General features: G+C 33.0%; 1 protein-coding gene across 20 annotated transcripts in view; it reads left to right on the top strand.

The window, feature by feature from the left end:
- ST7L (suppression of tumorigenicity 7 like) overlaps positions 1-23,148 on the top strand; it is a 118,149-nt gene that overhangs the window by 42,090 nt on the left and 52,911 nt on the right. For all 20 annotated transcript variants that reach the window (XM_081306117.1, XM_081306120.1, XM_081306111.1 and 17 more), the window contains 4 exons: positions 1,570-1,667; positions 2,049-2,163; positions 4,816-4,888; positions 5,943-6,045. In XM_081306117.1, coding sequence (XP_081162243.1) covers positions 1,570-1,667; positions 2,049-2,163; positions 4,816-4,888; positions 5,943-6,045 — 389 coding nt within the window. The remainder of the gene's footprint in view (positions 1-1,569; positions 1,668-2,048; positions 2,164-4,815; positions 4,889-5,942; positions 6,046-23,148) is intronic.

Consider the following 23,148-nt stretch of genomic DNA (forward strand, 5'->3'; position numbering starts at 1 on the left):
ACATTCAGCCTTTGGGTTTTGGGGATTGGCTTATTTCACTCAGCATGATAGTCTCTAGTTTCATCCATTTACTGGCAAGTGCCATAATTTCCTCCTTCTTTATGGCTGAGTAACAATCCAATGTACTACATTTTCTTTATCCATTCATCTTTTGAAGGGCACCTAGGTTGGTTCCATAGCTTAGCTATTGTGAATTGAGCTGCTGTGAACATTGATATGGCCACATCACTGTAGTATGCTGATTTTAATTCCTCTGGGGATATGCCGAGGAGTATGATAACTGGGTCAAATGGTCTCTCTAATCTTTAACGATACTCTTCTGATTATGATTGAGATACTTTACCAGAGATGTTAGAATTAGGAATGTTGCTCCTGCTTGTTACCTTTTATGGCCAGAGGATTTCAGTTTTATATTTTGGGTGGCTAACAGAAAGTAAATGAAATATGTTTATGTAATGCATTATCCATTAGCAGTTAAGTTCTAAATCTTTTGTTTGTGGAAATTAAAAGTTAGATAATGTTTTCTCTCCAAGTTAAATATGATGTTTACGGTATGTTTCATTAATGTATGCTATTACACACGACTGAAGGAATATTTAGTTTTGCAGACTGGAACTTATGAAACTATGTCTGTAATAAAGTCAATTCAGGGGGTCAAGCAGAAGGATCACAAATTTGAGGGCAAACTAGGGCAACTTAGTGAAACCCTGTCTCAAAACAAAAAATAAAAAGGGCCAGGGATGTAGGTCAGTGATAGAAAATTTTCCTATCATGTGAGAGTTCTGGATTCAATCCTCAATACTGACCAAAACAAAAAACATGCCATTTGTCTTTGCATAATATAAAATTAAAATTAAACATGTTACAGAATTTTGTTAGTCCTTCTTAGAAGTAGTTTCATAGTTTGTTATTAGTTGTTAATAAAAAGTTTACATTAGTCATAGAAATTGTACTTTGAACATTTTGAGTTTTTCAGTTAAAAAATAGAGAATATTAAAACTATAGATTATTTATGCAGAAACTTAAAATAATAGGCTAATGTTATATTTTCCTTTTAATATATGTATTTCTTTTCCAGCAATATTAAATTGAATTTGTTATTCAAACACAAATTACATTCTATATACTGTACTCAGATTACTATTAGAGGCAAAAGTAATTTAACATATATTTTAAACATTCAGGGGCTGAGGATATAGCTCACTTGGTAAAATGCTTGCCTCCCAGGCACAAGGTCCTGGGTTCAATCCTCAGCACCACAAAAAAAAAAAAAAAAAATATATATATATATATATATATATGTGTGTGTGTGTGTGTGTGTGTGTGTGTGTGTGTGTGTGTATAATCTAAACTTTTAACACATAAAACTTCAAGCATAAACAAATGTAAGAGATTCCCATTCAAAATATTCATCACCCAGATTCAGTAATCATTAAATATTCTTCCATCTTGACACAATTTAATTTTAATTGAATCTTGTAGGATAAGCAGTTAAGAAATAATATTCTAGTGAAATAACAGGCCATAATATGAAAGTAATATTGTGTTACTCTTTGTTTTTTTATATAGGGAGAGATACCAATGTGCTAGTATATATTAAAAGAAGATTGGCAATGTGTGCAAGAAAATTAGGAAGAATAAGAGAAGCAGTGAAAATAATGAGAGATGTAAGTAAGTTTGGATTCCTCTAAAAATAAAATGTAGTTGAAGTTACCAGTTATTTTGATACAGAATTACTGTTTTTTAATTGATAGGTTTTATAATGATATTTATTTAATACACATACTTTTTTAAAATTTTGTTTTTTAGAGTTGTAAATGGACAGAATGCCTTTATTTGTTTATTTTTATGTGGTGCTGAGGATCAAACCCAGTGCCTCACACATGCGAGGCAAGCGTTCTGCCACTGAGCTACAGCCCCAACTCCTAATATACATACATTTTTTAAGGACTGAGTCTCTACAGTTTTGTAAAGAAGCAAAAGAATTTCAACTTTAGTGAAAGTTCCTGTGTTCTAATTTTAATCTCTTTTTTTCTTTCAATATACAGTTGATGAAAGAATTTCCTCCTCTTACCATGTTGAACATCCATGAAAATCTCTTAGAATCACTTTTAGAATTACAGGCCTATGCGGATGTTCAGGCAGTCCTAGCAAAATATGATGGTGAGTTTTTTGTCTTAGTTGATAGTATGTTAAAGGATTTTCTTTTAAATTATGTATTCATAAATATGATACTATTCTAGTATTTCTCTAATTTTCTCTATTCTTACCAGTCAGTATTTAGTATGTGTAAGTACAAATTGCTATTAAGTATCTTTTTTATCAGAACTTTTGGTAGCAAAAGCCTACAAGGAGGAACTTTTTCTTCTGTCAAGATTTATTCTTTTGGGCTGGGGATGTAGCTCAGTTGTAGAGTGCTTGCCTCGTACACACAAGGCCCTGGGTTCAATCCCCAGCATCACCACCAAAAGAAAAAAAAAATTGTTTATTGAGTGTCTAATAGGAATGAAGCACTTTGGAATAAAATGTGAACAAGAAGAAATGGATTTCATCATCATAGGATTTACAGTTTAGTGGAATGTATAAACAAATGAACATTGGTTACATTGAAGACAGCATGACTTGCGTGAGATAATTGGAAAAGTGTAAATGCTGTGCACATAGTAGGGTGCCTCATTTTTATACTCGTTTGAATATCAAGGAAAGCTAACAGAAGTTGCTTAACAGTATTTATAAAGACTAATTCAGAAACCACATATGGGGTTGCGTGTCTGTAATCTTAGCTACTTGGAAAGCTGAGGCAGAAGGATCACAAATTTGAGGCCAGCCTGAGTAACTTAGCAAGACTGTGTCTGAGAATAATAAAAAGTATAATAAAGGTATAATAAAGGTATGGGGGGTTGTGGCTCAGTGGTTGAGTGCTTGCCTAGTATATGTGAGGCACTGGGTTTGCGCCTCAGCACCATATAAAGATAAATAAAGATTAAAAAAAAAAGATTTAAGTTTTTAAAGAAAAAGTATGGGGATGTAGCTCAGTAGTAAAGACTTCTAGGTTTAATTCCTAATTCCTAAAAAAAAAAAAAAGGGTAAATAACATTTATAATGCTTTTTAGTTACAAAAGCACAATTTTAATCTCATCTGATCCTTATGCTAATCTTGTAAGATGGTAGGACAAGTGTTTTTATTCTTTCCAGTTAGTAAATTGGGAAACTAACATTTAAGAAGGTTAAATATTGGGTATCTCCCAACTAATAAGTGACAATCCTGAATTTAAACCCAGGTATTCTTCTTCTTTGTTCATTAGTCTTCCCATAACAATAATTCAGTCTATGTTGGTTATTTTTATTATTGTACTATAGACAGTTTACCACAAGTAGAATTGGGAGAATTTTTTTTTTAACTTTTTTTTTCCTTTAGTTGTCAGTGGACCTTTATTTTATTTATTTATATGTGGTGCTGAGGATCGAACCCAGTGCCTCCCACATGCTAGGCAAGTGCTCTACCATTGAGCCACAATCCTAGCCCGGAATTGGGAAAATTTTAAAGATACATAAACTTTCTCACTCAGAGTAAGACTTCGTTTTTTTTATTGTTTGTTTGTTTGTTTTTTAATTATTGATGGACCTTTATTTGCTTATTTATATGTGGTGCTGGGACTCAAACGCAGTGCCTCACGTGTACAAGGCAAGTGCTCTACTGCTGAGCTCCAACTGCAGCCCTAGACTTCAGTTTTTAACCACAAGTTTTCACTTCCTGACAATCGTAATATTTCTGGTCATATCTTTCATTATAACAAAACACATATAAGTCACTTATTCACACTTGTCCTGTTGTAGGTTCTTACCTATTAGCTTAGGAATCCCCATGACTTGGAATTTTGAAATGTGTTATACTTGAAAGAAAAGTTTATTTCTTTTAAACATCTGGAATTCTTAGGCAGTGCTTCAGAATAACGTTGGGCTCATGGAGACATTTTTTAGAAATTCCTTCCATATGTAACTTACTGGATGCATGGCTCACTTACATTTTTGCTGAACCCAAGTATAGAGACTGAGTATTAAAAAATCAGAATAGGGTCTGATTCATTAAAAATAAAATAAAGTCTGTCTAAGTTGATTTGCTTCTGTGTTTTCAGTTTTCATGAATCCCATTTTTTTCCATTCTAGAATCCTTAAGTAGTTGAAGCCAAATTTACTTCCTTCCAAATTTACTTCTCCATTTGCTAGAGTAACTCTGGAACTGAAATCATCAACAAGTTTTAAATTTTACTCTTTTGATAACAATATTTCAGACATTCCTTTATAAAAGGATTTATATTGTTTATTTATAGGTCCAGATTAATTTCTTTTTCATTTAGGAAAAAGAAAAAATCATCCTTGGTTGTATCAACCTGGATTTAACTAGTAATTTTTTTCTAATCTTAGTTTTACTCTATGAATAGGTGGAGTTTTTGCATAGTACTAATTATACTGTGGCTTCCTCCATGAACTGTCTTACTGTAAAAAAGTTATTATAAACATTTGTTGAGTACTTGTCACCATTGTGTGGAGGGCTGTAATAGACATAATATCATCTGTCAGAAAGTACCATTCTGTCTTGAGAAAACTAAGATCAAAGAAGTTGCTGTTGATTCAAGGATACATAACTAATAAATAGAAGAATCAGAATTCAAAACTCAGGTCTTCCAACTATGTGTCCAGGTGGCTTCTGCTACTATATCACATGTGTTGAATTTGTATTATGAGTTATTGTTATGAAAATATTATGTTAACACATTTTTGTAATTTTTATCTGAATTCAAATTATTATTTCAGATATAAGCCTTCCAAAGTCAGCAGCAATCTGTTATACAGCAGCACTGTTGAAAACAAGGACTGTTTCAGATAAGTAAGTAGTTATGAAAACTAATTATTTGATTCATTTTTTGTTATTTATTTATTTATTTATTTATTTTCAGTACTGGGGATTGAACCTGGGGCCTTGTGCATACTAGGCAAGTAGAAAACTACAATTATTTGAGAAGAATGCTAATTTCAATATTATGTTTTACCTCTACTGACTTTTAAAACTATGCTCTTCCTCTCTGCTTTCTTCTAAATAACCTTTGATCCTTTGTGGCTTTGAGGCTTCTCACTTTCGGTAGTGGAGAGAGATTTTTAGAGCTAAATAAACTGAGACTTAAATTTAAACTTCATAATATACTAGCTGTAGGATTTTTGCTAGATTAATTATTTTGAGTCTTTTCCTCATCTGTAAAATGAGAATAGTACTGTAGGGTGGTTGTATGAGGATTACGTAATTATGGAGTGCCTAAACCAGTATCTAGAAAGAAAGTACAGATAAATAATAGCTTTAATAAGTAAGAAGTATGATGGATAAATAAGTCTCATGTTGTCTATTCTTATATTAGGATTGTGTTATTCTGTTTTCCTTGTGTTTTTGACTGCTCTTAGTGAATTTTCTTTATTCTGCAGGTAAGATATTCAGAAACTGGTTGGGTACAGTGTCTCAAAAAAAGAAAATCAGAGACTAATCAAATGGTGGCCATTGTTTTTCACTTTATATTACTATGCCTTGATATTAATTAGAATGAAGTATTTATAGTTTATTTCTTCTCAGATAAAAAATTTGATATGAATATACTTATATTTCATGAGATTCTCTGGATGTCCCTGTGTAGAATTTCTTACCTTTCCCAAAGTGTGCCTTCAATGAACTTCTGAATGCTTTCTCTACCTAAGTTTGAAAATTTTCATTCCTTATGCTTTCTTGTTTTTTATATTTTGAACCAGAAGGCTTTAACTATCATTCTTAGTAGTTATCTGGTTTTGAATTTAGTCATTTCCAGAATCCTTTGATTTAGAGAACTATATTATGGTCTAAATCCATAATTTTTTTCCTTTTGTTATTCATTTCTTCATTTTGTGGTTTTTTCTTACAGATTCTCTCCAGAAACAGCCTCCAGAAGAGGATTAAGCACAGCAGAAATTAATGCTGTGGAAGCAATTCATAGAGCTGTGGAATTTAATCCTCATGTTCCAAAAGTGAGAAATTTTATAGTGAAAATCATACCTTTATTTAATTTTATTTAATTGATAATAATGTGTAAACCAAAGTTTGGATTGCCATGATTTGAGTCAGAATTTTTTTAAACTCTGATGTTTTCATGCTTACTATTCATCTTAAAGGAGATGTTAAAAGGCATTTAGAAAGGTGTGTAGGAGCAATAGTTCACTATAGGTTTTGTAATTGCTGCCAAAACAAAAACAAAATTTGAACTATGTTCACTTAGCTGTTCTTTTTTTGGTGGTACTGGATATTCAACACATGGCCTTCTGTACATGCTGGGAAGCACTCTGCCACTGAGCAACACTTCAGTCCTAGTTAGCTGTCTTTTTATTATAGTTTTAGAGAAGAAATAATCAACAGCTTGGTCTCAATAAAACACCATTTGTATTTCAGGTCACTAAATTTTTTGTTACTGGAAAGGCTTTTTCTAGACAAATGTCTGGATTTTGAACTAGGACTGACTACATAAAAACTGGGGACAAATAGATTAAAATAATCAGTGATAGAAAACAGATGTGGAAGTTCCCAGGAAAACTGTTGAGTTGATATTTATTTGGTTTCCAGATGAAACTACCTGCTTTGTATGCCTTTATAATATACCTCTTGCAATCATTAGAAATCACTGGTTAATTTTAGTGTGTTATCATCCCAGAAACCAAGATTAAAATTTGAGTTTACAAACAGTGCCCCCATGTGAAAAAAATATAGAATATTCAAGAATTGATGCTCTTTCTACAAATTGTAATTATAGCTATTGATTCTGGTATAGTATGTGTTAATGGAACTTAGAAGCTAGTGGACAGTAAAGAGATTAAGTTCTAAAAGAGAGTATCTAAGAAGAGGAAGTTACAAACCTCTTAGAGTAAATAAAGATACATAGTCAAGAAAATTACTTAATCTAGGGCTGGGGGTTGAGGCTCAGTGGTAGAGTGCTTGCCTAGTGTGAGTCCCTAGGTTTTATCTCCAGCACTGAAAGAAAAGTTTCAGCACTGAAAGTCAACAGATGTTTGTTTATACCATTCTTTTATTAAGTAACATTGGTTCCATAAATTTAAATTAAATTTTTATTACAAATTATATTACACCTGCATATAGACAGAAATGTGCATTTTAATGATTTATTATAAAGCGAATGCTTGGAAACCACCACTGAGGTCAGAAAACATAACATTGTCAGCTCCCAGAAGCCCCCCGCCCCGACTGCCCTTTCCCAACTATAAACTCTACTCTTTTATCTAAAGGTAACCACTGTTCTGACTTTAATTATGTTTAGTTACTCCTTTTCTTCATATTTTTGAACTTTACTTTCCTCTTATTGCTGATTTTATAAATGAGTTACTAAACAGTTTGCTTATCACTTTCTTTTTATTCTCTGGAACAATTTATACATAATTAGAATTATTTCTGCCATAAATGATTAGTAAAATTGTTGATAAAGACATGATTTTGGAGTTTTCTTTGTAAAAAGCTTTGAATTATGAATTTCATTTCATTAGTTTAATAATTTAATTACAAATATAATTTTTAATAATCATCTCATAACTATGGAAATATTTTGTTCTTGTGTTGGCTTTTTTATAAGTGGTATATTTCTTCTTTTTTTGAAGGTATAAACATAGACACTTTTTTTTAATTGGTGCATTATAGTTGTACATAATGGTGGGATTTGTTGGTAAGTTGTATATTTTTAAGAATTATTTCATTACACTTCTCAAAATCACTGGCATAAAGTCATAAAATCCTTTTATTACATTGCATCCTTCTTAAACATCCTTTTTTTTGTTATTTTTAACTTTTTATTTACTTATTTGTTTATTTTTGCAGTGCTGGGGCTTGAACCCAGGACCTTGCATGTACTAGGCAAACACTCTACCACTGAGCTACATCTCTAGCCCCACTTTTTTTTTTTTTTTTTTGAATACTGAGAATTGAACACAGGGTTTCATACATGTTAGGCAAGCACTCTTATCACTGAGCTACATCCCCAGCTCCCCAACTTTTTAAACAATTTTGTTTCTGAAACAGAGTCTTAGACTGACCTCAAACTTAGGCCTCTCCATCTTAGCCTCCTGAGTAGCTGGAATTACAGATGTGCCCCAGCATAATATCCATTTTTTAAATGTGTAACATGGCTACTCTTTTTCCCTTGCTCAGATACCCCAGGGGTCTTTGTTATTAATTTTTGCAAAGAACCAAGCTCTGGCTTACTTTGGCTTTTTAAATCCTTCTATCATCTGATTTCTGGTTGATTAATTTCTGTTCTTTATTGCCTTCATTTAATTTTTGGGGCTTATTTCATTTTTTTTCCTGAATTTTTTTGTATAGGCACTTAATTAACTCCTTAATTTTCAGTATGCTTTCTTTGTAATATATCCAGTTAAGTTCAGAAACTTCTAGGCACAATTTTAATTGTATAAAATAGCAATATTTTTTACAGAATTTAGTTCAAAATATTTTCCAATTTCTATTATGACTTCTTTGGTTTAGAGTTATATCTATCCCAACTAGTGATTTTTGTGTGTGTGTGTGTGTTTATGTGTTTGTGTGCTCATGTGCTAGGGATTGAACCCAGGGCCTAGCACATGTTGAACACATATTCTACCACTGAACTATACCCCCAGCCCAAGATTTATTTCTTAATTTCCAAAAATACAGACTGTCTTTTTATTAATTATTTTTATTATAATTGCATTGTGATCAGAAAATATATACTATATGATTTTACTCCTTTGAAACATTTACCAGTTCTTGAATTTCCATTTATTTTTCATATCTCTTGTATCACTTATTTTCTATATAATTTTTTATCTCTTTGAAAATAGTTTAAGATAGTTATCTTAAAGTCTTTTCTCTGACAATCCAAATATCTGGAACTATGATGTATCCATTTCTATGATCTATTTTTTCTCTTGCATAAAATTTATGTTGTCTTGTTTTGTGCCTAGTTTTCTTTGACTATGTGTCAAATACTTTGTTTGAAAAGTTGTAAAAATAGGCCGTAACCTTGGATAAGACTCTCTTCCAGATAGGATTTTCTTTGCTCTTCAATGCCTAGACGATTCATGAGAGGCTAGGATCACTTTAATCACCTTAAATTCACGGGATTAATATTTTCTGGACCACCAAGATGACTTGGAACAGTTTTAGTCAGTGAAAGTTGTGTTTTATTTCTTGTTCACTCTTACCCCTAGGATGCAACCTTTAAGGGGCCCAGTTTTACCAGGGCTTTACTAGGGCTTCCCCCAGCTTTATAAAACTGCCCAAAGACTGAATATAGCCTCCTAGTCATTTCATATAGAATCAGCAGATCTGCCACAGTAAAAGAAACCCAAATGTGACTGACTTCTCTGGACTTCGGTCTTTGGACTGTGGACTGGTAATCCTTTGCCATTTATTTGTTCTCTGATGTATTCATTTAGATTTTTTAAAATATTTTATTTAGCTTTTTTTTTTTAGAAATCATTATTTTCTAACTTTATTCATTCATTCACTCATGTATTTATTTATTTATTTGGTGCTGAGGATTGAACCCAGGCCCTTGCATGTGTGAGGCTAGCACTCTACAGCTGAGCCGTAACTCCAGCCCCATTATTTAGCTTTTCTACTTGTCTGGGAGAGTTGATCTGAATTACCCAATTTCTCATTACTGGAAGCAGAAATCTGCAAATACTTTTAAATGAAATCCTCTATTCTCTCATGGTACAGAAAGGTTAAGCGAATGAATTCTAAACGATGGTACAGAAAGGTTAAGCGAATGAATTCTAAACGATACTGCTAATGGTCTGAATTCTGGTTCTACTATCTTCAAGCTGTATGACTTTGGATGACTTATTTAACTTCTCTGGACTTGATTTTCCTCTTGTAAAATGAAGATAATATTCACTACCAATAGGGTTGTAATAAAGACTAAAGGAATTCATAGTTTTAAAGTTCTTAAAATAGTACCTGACACATAGAAAGCATTATAGAAGTGATTTGTTATTACTGTTATCCAGGGTGAGTTTATAATCTGTTGTTTACTTGAGAAGATAAGCAACAATTATTGTCCAGAACTCTTTAAATACACCATTAAGATGTCTAAAAGTTTGTATTTAACTTTCTCTGTAATAACAGTATGAACTATCTGCTTCCTATGGTTATGCTTCTCAGACTATCTCATGCAGAATGTACTCTCAGCAATAACATTTATGATGTGCATTGATTTTCAAAACTACTATTGGGGAAACACTAGTGGAAGCAATGCTAGGTGTTATCCTAATTATAAAATTAAATGATTGAATAGGTAATATGTATTAACACTCAGATAAAACCTGCTTTAAAAAAACAATCTGGATTGCTGCTGGGTATGGTGGCACATGCCTGTAATCCCAGTAATCCCAGTTCCTCGGAAGATTAAGGCAAAAGTATCTCAAGTTGGAGGCCAACCTTAACAACTTAGTGAGACCCTGTCTAAAAATTTATTTAGTTAGTTTTTGGTCATATAATCAGAGTTTATTATATAATAAAAACTTACCAAGCTCGTGATCCACCAAATTATTTTTTGTTTACCTAAAACTTCTCTGGGAAAAAAAAAAGTTTACTTAAATCATTACATATCATTTTTATGTGAACTATAGGTTCTGCATGTCATTTCTATGTTAGTTTATTTGAAACACATATGTACTCTGTTTAGATATAAATATACACTTAATATTAGTAACATTAATTAATATAGAAGATTTAAAATATCTTTATTGTCTGTCTCAAAATTTAAAAAAGCAAAAATGAGAAAGAAGGCTGGGGTTGTAGCTCAGTGCTAGAGCACCTCTGAGTTCAGTTCCTAGCACTGTGATAAGCAAAATACAAAACAATCTAGAATGCTTTTAGAGACATATATTTTTTTTAGTTTATACACACACAGAAACTCTGTGAAACAATTCAGAGAGAAACTAAAGAAGACCTAAATAAAATGATATATGTATATACATTTATATATTAGAAGACTCCATATTGTTAAGAGTACAACTCCCCTCAAATTAATCTATAACAATACAGTTCCTGTCAAAATCCAAGTAAGCTTGTTTGTAGAAATTGGCAAAATCATCCTAAAATTTATGTGGAAATGCAGAGAACCTAGAATAGCCACAATTTTGAGAAAACTAAACAAGACTGGAGCACTTACCCTACTCAATTCTAGTACATTTTAAATCTATAGTAATTACTATAAAATTGGCTTAAAGTATAGATCAGTGTAAAATAATACTGTGTCCTAAAATTAACTCACATAAAATAAAATCAATTGACCTAAGGCAATTAACTTTCAACAAATGGTGCTGGAATAATTGGGTATCTGTATACCAAAACAAAACATGTAGATCCTTCCCTCATTCAAAAGTGAACTAAAAATGGATCATGGATTTAATTCTAAGAATAAAATTATAAAACTTTCAGAAGGAAACATGGAAGAAAATCTTTGTGATCTTGGGTTAGGGAAAGATTTCTTCAAAAGCATGATCCATTAGAGAAAACTTGGTAAATTGGATTTCTTCACAGTTGGAAACTTGCCAGGCATGGTGGTATACACCTGAAATCCTGAGAGGCTGAGGCAGGTGGATCTCAGGTTCGAATCTAGCCTGTGCAACTTAGCAAGACCCTGTCTCAAAATTTAAAAATAGTAAAAGGGCTGGGGATGTAGCTAGAGCACCACTGTGTTCAATCCCTAGTACCAGGTGGCTGGTGGTGGGTAGTGGAGGAGGAAGACACCATAAGAAAATGAAAAGATAAGCCACAGACTGGGAGAACATAATTTGCTAATTATTTATTTATTAAAAGACTTGTATCTAGAATGTTTTTGGAACTGGAGGACAGACAACACACTAAAAACATGGGTAAAGAATTTGAACAGTTATTTCTCCAAAAACATGAATAGCTAATAAGTACATGAAAAGGTATTCAGCAACATTCATCATTAGGGAAATACAAATTGAAACCACAATGTACTACCTCATGCCTATTAGAATAGCTATACTCGGGCTGGGGATGTGGCTCAAGTGGTAGGGCGCTCGCCTGGCGTGCGTGCGGCCTGGGTTTGATCCTCAGCACCACATACCAACAAAGATGTTGTGTCCGCCGAGAACTAAAAAATTAATATTAAAAAAAAATTCTCTCTCTCTCTCACTCTCTCTCCTCTCTCACTCTCTCTTTAAAAAAAAAAAAAGAATAGCTATACTCACTAATATTGACAACATCAAATATTGGCAAGGATGTGAAGAAACTTCATTCATTGCCCTGGACATATTAAATGGTCTTGCTACTTTGGGAAACAGTTTTGCAGTTAACTGTATATTTACCATATGACCCAGCAATTCCATCCCTAGGAATATACTCAAGAGCAATGAAAACATAAGTCCAAAGATTTTGTATGCACATTTTCATAGCAGAATTAGTCACAGTAACCCAAAACTTGAAATAATTGAGATAAGTAAACAAATAAATTGTGGTGTATCCCTACAATGGGATACTACTTAGCAATAAAAAAACCAGGTTATTAGCACATACAGTAACATGGAAAAGCCTCAATTACTTTATGCTGAATAAAAAGAGCCAGTGACAAAAGGTAACGTATGATTCTATTTTTATATTTCTTAATAAAGGTAAAATTATACACATAAAAAACAGATTAATGGGAGCTGGGGTGGTGGCTCAGTGGTAGAGCACTTGCCTAGCATGTGTGAGGCACTGGGTTTGAGTTCCAGCACCACATATAAATAAATAAAATAAAGATTCATTGAACAACTAAAAAAAAAGAAAAAAGACAGATCGATGGTTTCCTGGGCTGAGGGTGGAATTTGGAGTTGATTGCAAATTGTCATGAGAGAAGTTTTCATGGTTATACTTGCACAATTGTATAAATTTACTGAAAATCTTCAATTAACCTTTGTAATTACAGTGGTAAACTTTATCATATGTACAATATAACTTAATAAAATTATTTTATGTGTATACACATACTTTAACACTTTTTAATCATTCTCATTTATGGGTAAAAATTTGTACATTTCCCCTTCAACTAAATAGCAAAGCAGTTGACAATTCAACTCTATCAAAATATCCAGCCAAGTAGTGTATAGTGCTTTAAACTTAGATTGTTTTGTGCAGAGATACTTTTAAGTCAAGTGTTATCAAAAAATAATTATTAAGGTTTTTTAAACTCCACCAACTTGAATTTAGGAAATTTTAAACTCCATCAACTTGAATAATATCCCACTTAAATGATATTAATGTTACATGAACTGGGAGAGCTCTGGAATTTGTGGCTGTTTTTGCCAGGTTTTATAAGTGATGAAGTATGTACAGACCTCTTTCTCCCTTTCTTGTTATGGTCTCTTCCTAACTCCCAGCTGGAGGCAAGAAAAGATAAAGGGCTTTAGGGGATTTCTTCCTCAAACTTCTGATAACTTATTAACCTGAATGAACAGTACTGTTTCAAAAAAGAATATATATGTATATATGTGTGTATATATATATGCATCTCTGTATGTATATAGATTTATTTTTAAGGCTTCTTTTATTCTTACAAATGAATTATGCAAATTTGTCAGATGGTTGTTTGAATAGTAGCAATAAAATAACAACGGATTTTAGTAAGAAATGTTTTTTGGCTATTTTCCACATAGCTATAACAGATTTCTGTAGGCTGTAGCACTAGAGCCATGCAATTTGTTAAAGCTGGAAACTATTAGAAGGACTGTAGAGAGAAGGATTATATAAATCTCTTCAGGCTATAAATTTGCTTTTTGATTGCCTGTATAGATATTTTTATTCTACTGAATGAATTTCAGTGTATAATAACTATGATAGTACTACCATAAAAAAATTAAAAAGCATGGGTTTTTGACTTGTTCTTCATTATCTGGCTGTGGCTTTGGTTCAACAATTTTTTTTTTTCTTTTCCTGAGTCACCAAACAAGAAAAGAATTCTGTACCTTCATCCACTATAGAATAGTTCTTTTTTAAATTTTTTGGTTGAAAATGTTTCATATATTCTCAATATTCCACAGCATCGGGGGCTGGGGATGTGGCTCAAGCAGTGGCGCGCTCGCCTGGCATGCATGCGGCCCGGGTTCGATCCTCAGCACCACATACCAACAAAGATGTTGTGTCCGCTGAGAACTAAAAAATAAATATTAAAAATTCTCTCTCTCTCTCCTCTCTCACTCTCTCTTTAAAAAAAAATATTCCACAGCATCCTGTTTCATTCATTTTAGTGTCTCATATTCTTTATTATGCAATCATTAAGTAGTTTTCTTTCTTTTTCTATTGAGATAATTTGTATACTATAAAATTTACTCTTTTAAAGTGTATAGTTCAGTGGTTATTAATATATTCACAAGATAGTAAAATTATTATTACTGTCTAATTCTAAAATGTTTTCATTACTGCAGAGAGAAACCCTGTTTCTGTACCTATTAGTAGTCACTTTCATTCCTCCTATCCTCAGCCCTGGCTACCACTAATTCTGTTTGTATGGACTTAACCTATTCTGGGATTTTCATATAAATGGATTAATAATATGTGGTCTTTTGTGTCTGACTCCTTTCCGTGACTTTTTATGTATGAATATTATTCTATTATATGGGTATGCCACATTTTACCTGTTCATCAGTTGGGTTGGTCCCACATTTTGACCAGTGTAAATATGTTATTTTGAACATTCATTACAAGTTTTTTTGTGAGCATATATTTTCATTTCTCTTGGGTAAATACCTAGGGTGGAATTGATGGGTTGTAGAGTAGTAATTCTATGCTTAATTTGTAAGAGACTATGAAACTGTTTTATAAAGTAGCTATACTTATCTTACATTCCCACCAGCAAGATTTAATGGTTTCAGTTTTGTTATTGTCTGTCTTTTTAAATTGAAGTTATCCTATAGGATATGAAGTAATACCCAATGGTTTTTATTTGCATTTCCCTAGTGACGAGTGATATTGAACATCTTTTAATGTGCTTATTGTTCATTTGCTCATCTTAAAAAAGTGTCTGTTCTATTCTCTTACATATTTTTAATTATTTTTTTAATTCATTACTAGGGAATCAAAAAACCCAGGCTCTTGAACATGCTTGTCTGAGCTCTGCCCCACCCCAGTTTTTTTTTAATTATGAAAAGTATTTTATTGTCTTTTTATTTATTATAGCAGGTATTTTAACATTATTATTACAGTAGGCCATTGATGCTCTTGATAAATATGCCCCAAATCATTGTATATTATATTTTAAAATACCACAATCACATGCAATTTCACCTATGAAAAGTAACCAAGAAAATCAGTCAAGAACCTTGTCAGTTATAGATGTTGAAGATTTTGCTAGGCTTAGATAAGTTATGTTTATTCACAAGCCTCAGAGCTCAATCCAAATGTGTCTTAGCAAAATCATGGTTGCTTTAAATCATGGATGTTTAGAACTTCAATAGATAATTGAAATTTTAAATATTAGATCCATGAATGTCAGTGATCTGCTGTAGATGTAATTGTTCTGTCCTTTTTTTTTTTTTTTTCCTGGTACCAGGGATTAAACTCAGGGACACTCGACCACTGAGCCACATCCCCAGCCCTATTTTGATTTTATTTAGAGACAGGGTCTCACTGAGTTCCTTAGGGGCCTCCCTATTGCTGAGGCTGGCTTTGGGCTCAGGATCCTCCTGCCTCAGCCTCCCAAGCTGCTGGGATTATAGGCATGTGCCACTGCACCTGACTGATGTAATTATTCTTATCGTGATACTCTATACGTCAATTATAACAGTATTGTCCAACTTTTTTTTTTTCAGTATTGGGAATTGAACCCAGGGCCTCACACATGCTAGACAAGTGTTCTACCATGAAGTTCTGACCCTTTTATTTATTTATTTATTTTTTTGAGAGAGGGTCTTACTCAATTGTCCAGGCTGGCTTCAAATTCCTGTCTTGGCCTACCAAGATTATGGCCAATATGGCTGGCCACTATTGTCCAGCTTTAATGTAGGGTCTAGCAATAGCTTATTGTAATATTTCACTGAAGATTTTTTATAGGCATACTACTGCCACATTCTTCTAAGTTGTACTTTTATCTTTAAATTTAAAAAATTACTTTAAAAAATAAAATCACAGATTGCGCATAGTGGCACACATTCATAATCCCAGCAACTATGGAGGTTGAGTCAGGAGGGTCACAAATTCAAGCCCAGCCTCAGCAATTTAGCAAGACCCTGTCTCAAATTAATAAATGAAAAGGACTTGGGATGTAGCTCAGTGGTAGAGCACCCCTGGATTTAATTACCAGTACCTAAGTAAATAAATACAAACAAATCACAGAACAGAAAGTATAGAAACATACCCTCATATATACTCTCAATTTGCTTTTGACAAAGGCACCAATGCAACTCAATGGAGGAGAGGAAACATTTCAACAGATGGTATCTAACTATGCATATCTATATCCTTTTTCTCAAATAATCTCATACACGGATTATTTGGGGATGGATTATTGATCTAAATGTAGAAGCTAAAATTATACACAACCTTGGTATAGGCAAAGACTTCCTAAGTCAAGGTACTTAATTATAAGAGGAAAAAAATTATGACCTGGACTATATAAAAAATTTAAAATTCTGCTTATCTTAAACAGTGTAAGACAATGAAAAGACAAACTAGGATATGGAAAAAATATTTGTGATATGGTTGTCTGGCCAAGGACTCATAACCAGAATATGTAAATATAAAGAGACAATGTAAGAAATGAGCAAAAGCCTGAAACAGATTCTTCACAAAAGACAGTATTAAAATGTCCAATAAACACATAGAGATGTGCTTAACATCATTAGTCACCAGAGAAATGCAAAGTATCATTTCAAACCTACCAGAATGGCTAAATCTAAGAAGACTAATAAAATGTTTGTAAGAATGTGAGAGTACTTTCATATATTACTGCTAAGGACTACAAAATGATACAACCACATTGGAAAACTGTCTCTCCTCTTTTTTTTTTTTTTTTTTTGTACTGGGGATTGAACCCAAGGGTGCTTAACCACTGAGCCCCATTCTTAAACCTTTTTTATATTTTATTTAGAGATAGGGTCTTGCTAAATTGCTGAGGCTGACCTCAAACTTGCAATCCTCCTGTGTCAGTATCCCAAGTTGCTGGGATTACAGGTGTGCACCACCATGCACAGTAGAAAGCAAAGTTCTTGTCAACATATACTTCAAGCTGTGACCCAGCAATTCTACTCTAAGGTATATTCCTAATAGATATGAAAGCATATGTCCACAAAAAGATGTGGAGATGAATGTTCATAGCAGCTTTATTAACAAGCAGCCTCAAAGTGGAAACAACCCAAATGTCCATCAATAGGTAAATAAACAAATTGCAGTATAGTCAGTAGGATGCTATTCAGCAATTGAAAAAGAACTAGTGATATAAGCAAAATATGAATGAAACTCAAAAATAAAGTGCACAAATAAGTAGATACTGAATAATTCCATTGATATGAAGTTCAAGAAAAGGCAAATAGTAATCTGTGCTGATAAAAATGAAAACAGTGTTTGCCTCAAGTGATCAGAATGGGTAATTAACTGCAAATGAGAATTTTCTGGGGTGATAGGAATATTGTGTGTCTTTATTTGTTTATTACTTTTCTACATTTGTTGAAACTCATTAAAATGCATTTGTGAGATCTTTGTGTTTTAAACTATAATAAAAAAGAATCCAACTCAGCATAGGAAGCACTACAAAAGTGTTGTGTCTTCTGATTAAATAAGATAATATATGTAAAGTTCTTAACATAGTGTCTGAGTATGAGGCAACAGTATTAATTACCATAGTCGCCATTCCCTTTGATCTTTACCAGTTTGCTTTTTCTCTGTGAATATTATTTTAGCATTTATAGTCTTAGAATGTGTAAGGTTTGAGGAGTTCTTTATTGTGTTGAGGTGAAGGTAAAGATAATGAAAAAGGAATTAAACTAAAATTAATTAACAGAATAATTTGTGCCTTATAGAAGTCCTTAGGGAAAGAGAAAAGTAGAAGATTAAAAAATAAAACAATAATAAAAACTTGTTTATTAAAAACTCTGTAACTTGAGTACATATTTAGGAATATATCTGTAGCTTTTTAACATTATTATTTCTTACTTTACAATAAAACTATTTTTAGTGTTGTTTTGCCAAGAAAGACCATATCTTTTACCTTTTATAAGTGCCAGAGGGGTTTTAATAGGAATTAAAGTCCATTCTGGTTGATCAGGAATGGAAGCATTTAGGATGTTAGGAGTCTTATACATGTATAGATGATAGTATCTCTTTAGCAGTGTGTTTGCCTTTCATTGGCTAAACTTCCTATATTAGTGGCATATATAAAAGATAAGAGGGAACCCTACTGAATTGAGATTCTGAGTGGCACAGCAAAAGTAAAACAACAAGAAAAGTAGTGTTCAAGTCTGGGACCAAAGCTTAGAGCACAGTAAGACCTTTGCCTTTCTATTATGTTGTATTGTGGCCTAAATAGAAGAGTTGAGATATGGAATGCTTATCTCTTGACATGTAACTCTGTTGGATGATTGGAAGGGAGTTTTCCTATGATGAGTGCCCTCAGTAACACTTCTTCCCTGTCCCTTCCATATGAGGTCATTTTCCCTTTACTCCCGAGGCTGTAGGTAGTATTATGTTTTCCTTACTTTATTCACATAGCAATTTTGTTTGCTTTCTATCTGGGAACTATCTGTAGTCTCCCTCTAATACATATCCACACAGACTCTTGCATTCAGCCTGCCTGTCCGATCTCATAGAATGTGCACTGAGAACACTAATTGCAGAGATAAATTGGTTCTTTGTGTGCATGACTGATCAAGAGCAAAGTACCTTAATTTCAGATGTCTTCAGAGAGATTTTTCTTTAACCTCTGCTTTTAAGAGGAAGATTATAAAGCATTATCATTACTTCAGGTCAGAATTATATTGCTTTTGGTCAAAAGCTGTTATAAGATTTACAAAGTAATAGAAAAAAGTAATCTAGAGATAAATTATAAAGATCAAAGCTGTTCAAAATTAAAGTGAATTTGAGTGTAGGCATAGGTATGGCTTTAGAGTCATAAAAGAAACCATCCATGCATGAGACCCTGAGTTCGATCCCTAGTACCACAAGGGAAAAAAGAAAAGAAAGAAAAGAGATCATCTGATCATATAGCACTGTGTCTTTTTAGTTATAGCTTCCAGAGTAGCCTTAAACTTTGTGTTTTTAGTAAAAAAGCAAGGGACTAAGATAATTATTTGAATAAAGTCTATTCAACACTAGTTTTGTCCCAAGCATTTTCTGATTTATTATAGATATAACAATTGTCATTCAGAGGCAGCATGGAGGATCCTGAAGCACATATTAGAAACTAGCTTTGGTTCATGTCTTCAGCTATATTTTATTTACTAATAATTTCCAAATTGTATCTTTTAACTCTGGCTTCCCTCTTCATCTACAGACTTGTGTTTCTATCTGGTTATGGAAATCCTTACTGACATGCGTACTTCAGACATTTTAATGTATTTCAAACTGAATTTTTAAAATTTATTTTTAAGTATTTTCTCCAAACTGCCTCTCTTTCCTTATTTCTGTATTTTTGATTTATAGCTTTATTATCCTCTTCTCTTCATTAATCTTTATTTCTGCCCTTTCCAAATTTCCAATTCATATTATAACCTTTGCAATGTTTTTCATTATCTAGTCATCCCTACGTTTGGTGACCATTGTTCACTTTTACAACCTATGCTTTTCTTTTTCTTTTGTGATACTGGGCATTGAACCCAGGGCCTTGTGCATGCCAGGCAAGTGTCCCACCACTGAGCTATATGCCCAGCCCACTCACTACTTATACTTTAAAAAAAAAAAAAAAAAAGGAAACCATTGTTATGATAAAAGTAGTGGATGGTTTTGGAAAAAAAAAATCACTTTCAGGAGTTTGTAATGTAAAAAATCCCCAGTCGTCTAATTCCCAGTTTTATTTAGTTTTCGGTGGACACAGCATCTTTTTATTTTATTTTTATGTGGTGCTGAGGATCGAACCCGGGTCCCGCCCGTGCTAGGTGAACGCTCTTCCGCTGAGCCACAATCCCAGCCCCCTAATTCCCAATTTTAATTCTCTGAAGTAACCTCTGTGTGTTTGTTGTATATATTGCCAGACATTTTCTATGCATATCTAAGCACCACAGATATAGAAATCACCTCAGAACTTTACCGTCTCTGTGTGAGCTATTAAGGCAGATTTCTCAGTGGTCTCCCTGCCATCGGCCCCTCTCCACTTAGGCTGTCACCAGAGTTGTCTACCTACTAAATCTTACCTGTCTAGCTACTAAATCTTACCTTGTTTAAAGGCCTTACTTATTTCCTATTACATACAGGATAAGAACCAATGCCTTAGTACTATGCATATAGGAGCCCTTCACAGTCTGGGTCTCCAGCCTTACTCCTTGTCACTTCTGCCTTCTTATCTCCAGTGTCACTGTTCATAATAATCTTTCATGTCTCATCATATCCTACTACCATTGTATATATACCCAGTCTTTTCTCTACTTGGCAAGTTCCTACTCACTGCCCAAGTCCTTGCCCATTGTTGTCTCCTTTTTAAGAGAGTCTGTCCCAGTTTTCTCAAGTAGAGATAATGGTTCTTTCCTCTGTTCGTTCAATCATATCTTTTGTTTCTTTGTTTTTGGTCTCATTTATATTTCTCTCCCTATTCCCTGTGAATAAGAGCAGAGCTCTTATTCATTTTATGTTCAGTACTCCACCTAGCATATGACAAGCACTCAATAAATATTGGTAAATAGACATGTCTGTAGCTTGAAAGACTGAGTTAAATTCAGAGTGCAAAACTATGCCCATCATTTCTTGAACTTTTTAAACCATTTTTAAAAAAGTTTTACAAATTTTGGTTAATGATACTGTTTTTAACCTTTTAAGGATGGTAGTGAATTCCAGTATGATCTTATTTCTTACATTATAAAATAATTCACATTTATTTATTTTTTTATTTTGCAATTCTGGAATTAAACCCAGGGAACATTTACCACTGAGCCCTCTTTTTATTTTTTATTTTGAGACAGGGTCTTACCAAGTTGCCTAGGCTGGCCTCAAACTTGAGATCCTTCTGCCTCAGCCTCACAAGTAAGCTGAGATTATAGACATGCCATCATGCCTGGTTTAATTCCATTTTTAATGGACTACTCTATAATAATTTTAACTGTTAGATTTATATAGATACAGATTACAAAATGTATGAAGTAAAAAATGATTTATAACAGTTTGATCCTACTATGGGAGAAAAACGGAGTCAGTATATTATAGTAGGGGTTGGAGGTTTTTTGTTTTTGTTTAGTTTTAATTTGCGCAGAGAATCAGAAAATATCTTTAAGTAAAAACTGAAATATGAATTTTAAAATATTTTAGCTGTGTATATCAGGTCAGCTGAGTTCATTATTTTGGTGTTTGCTTTGGGTACTGTAATATTCTAGATGCTATAGTAGAATATGAAAGATAGTTTTTATTGTGCAGCAATTTACAGCATATGTAGCAGAAATTCCAGAATATCACTTTATGAAGGTGATCAAATAAATATAAAACTATAACTTATTTTAAATGCTCGTATGTGTGTTCACATGCTTGCACCAGAGATTGAACCTAGCACACACTTTACCATAAACTTGCCCTGAGCTCTTTAGATACATTTTTCATAAATTGAAATATTTCTCTTATATTTTGGGAACCAAATTTTATTTCAGTGTCAAATTGAAAAATTGCTTTGCTTTAAAGTCAAATTGAAAAGCACATTTGCTGATATAAAAAATAAGGTAGTATAAAAAATAATTAAATAGCAAAATATTTAAAAATATAAAATCCTGAATTATAATTTCCTAATGGATGTCATATGTTGTTCATTCTTATCTGAATTGACCCATAAGATTATTTAGCAGTGAAAATATAGGTATATAGTTATTTAAAAAGTGTTTTCTTGATAAATCAAATTGATAGTTTCTGAAACGCATGTTTTACTGAATCATTGTTAACTGAATAACTTTGGTTACATTTGCTAAGTGGTTATCAGTATGCTAAATTGGGGTTTTAAACTAAACTGTTGGGTTCTAAAACTCTCTAAAAATGATTTGGTATTTTATCTTCTCTATAAAATAAAGCATAATTTCAATCAAAAGTACCTGGTTTAAGGAATAAACAGTTTTCTTCTGAAAATGAGATACTCTTTTTATGATGGTGAAGGCACTGATTACCACATTTTCTTTGCATCTTACTGAAGAAGCTCTTAGTGCACTTGCAAAGAGCGTAAGGAGTCATGTCAGAGGTCAGCTATTTGAGTCCTTTTTCCCACAGCTGCCTGGTGTGAGTGATCTTTTACTGTGTTTCAAAAAAATGGGCAAGGATTAGAGAGGATTAGAAAGAATATTACCCTCTTGAATATAGGCCCAAGGCACTAAGGGGAAAAAACCCAACCAGGCAGCAAATGGGCTTTGCTTGACCAGGACACAACCTCTGCTGCATTCCTTTAAGAAACTGAATGGGAAATGTTAAGTCCCCAAACTGGATTAGTAAATAATCTCATAGTTTGTGACATCTGCTAAAATAAATCGATGAGCAGACTGCATTCTTACACTTTGAGGACAGAGCCATAGAGAGACATCAAGAGTAAAAGTAATTAAAGATGGGCATTAGCTCAGTAATAATTGGAGAGGCACATTTCATAAAGAAGAAATTAATTCAGATGTATCAATATGATGTACCTATGTATTAATAACCTAAGGTTTAAATTTGAAACCACTATAACCTTTTGATTTTAAAATTCTCCCTGGAATTTTATTGCTTATAAGCAGTCTTTAAGTGTTTTACAAGTTCAGCTCTTTAATTTATAGTTACCGCAGTTTATATTAACAGCCTGGGATACTTTAACTTGAAATGTGAGACTATCTCTTCTGAGACATATCTGGAATGTTTCTCTTTTTATATTTTTCAAAAGAATTAATATGGGGCTGGGGATGTGGCTCAAGCGGTAGCGCGCTCGCCTCGCATGCGTGCGG

The sequence above is a fragment of the Spermophilus citellus genome (assembly GCF_964194105.1).
Source record: "Spermophilus citellus genome assembly, chromosome: 9".
Classification (NCBI taxonomy): Eukaryota; Metazoa; Chordata; class Mammalia; order Rodentia; family Sciuridae; genus Spermophilus; species Spermophilus citellus.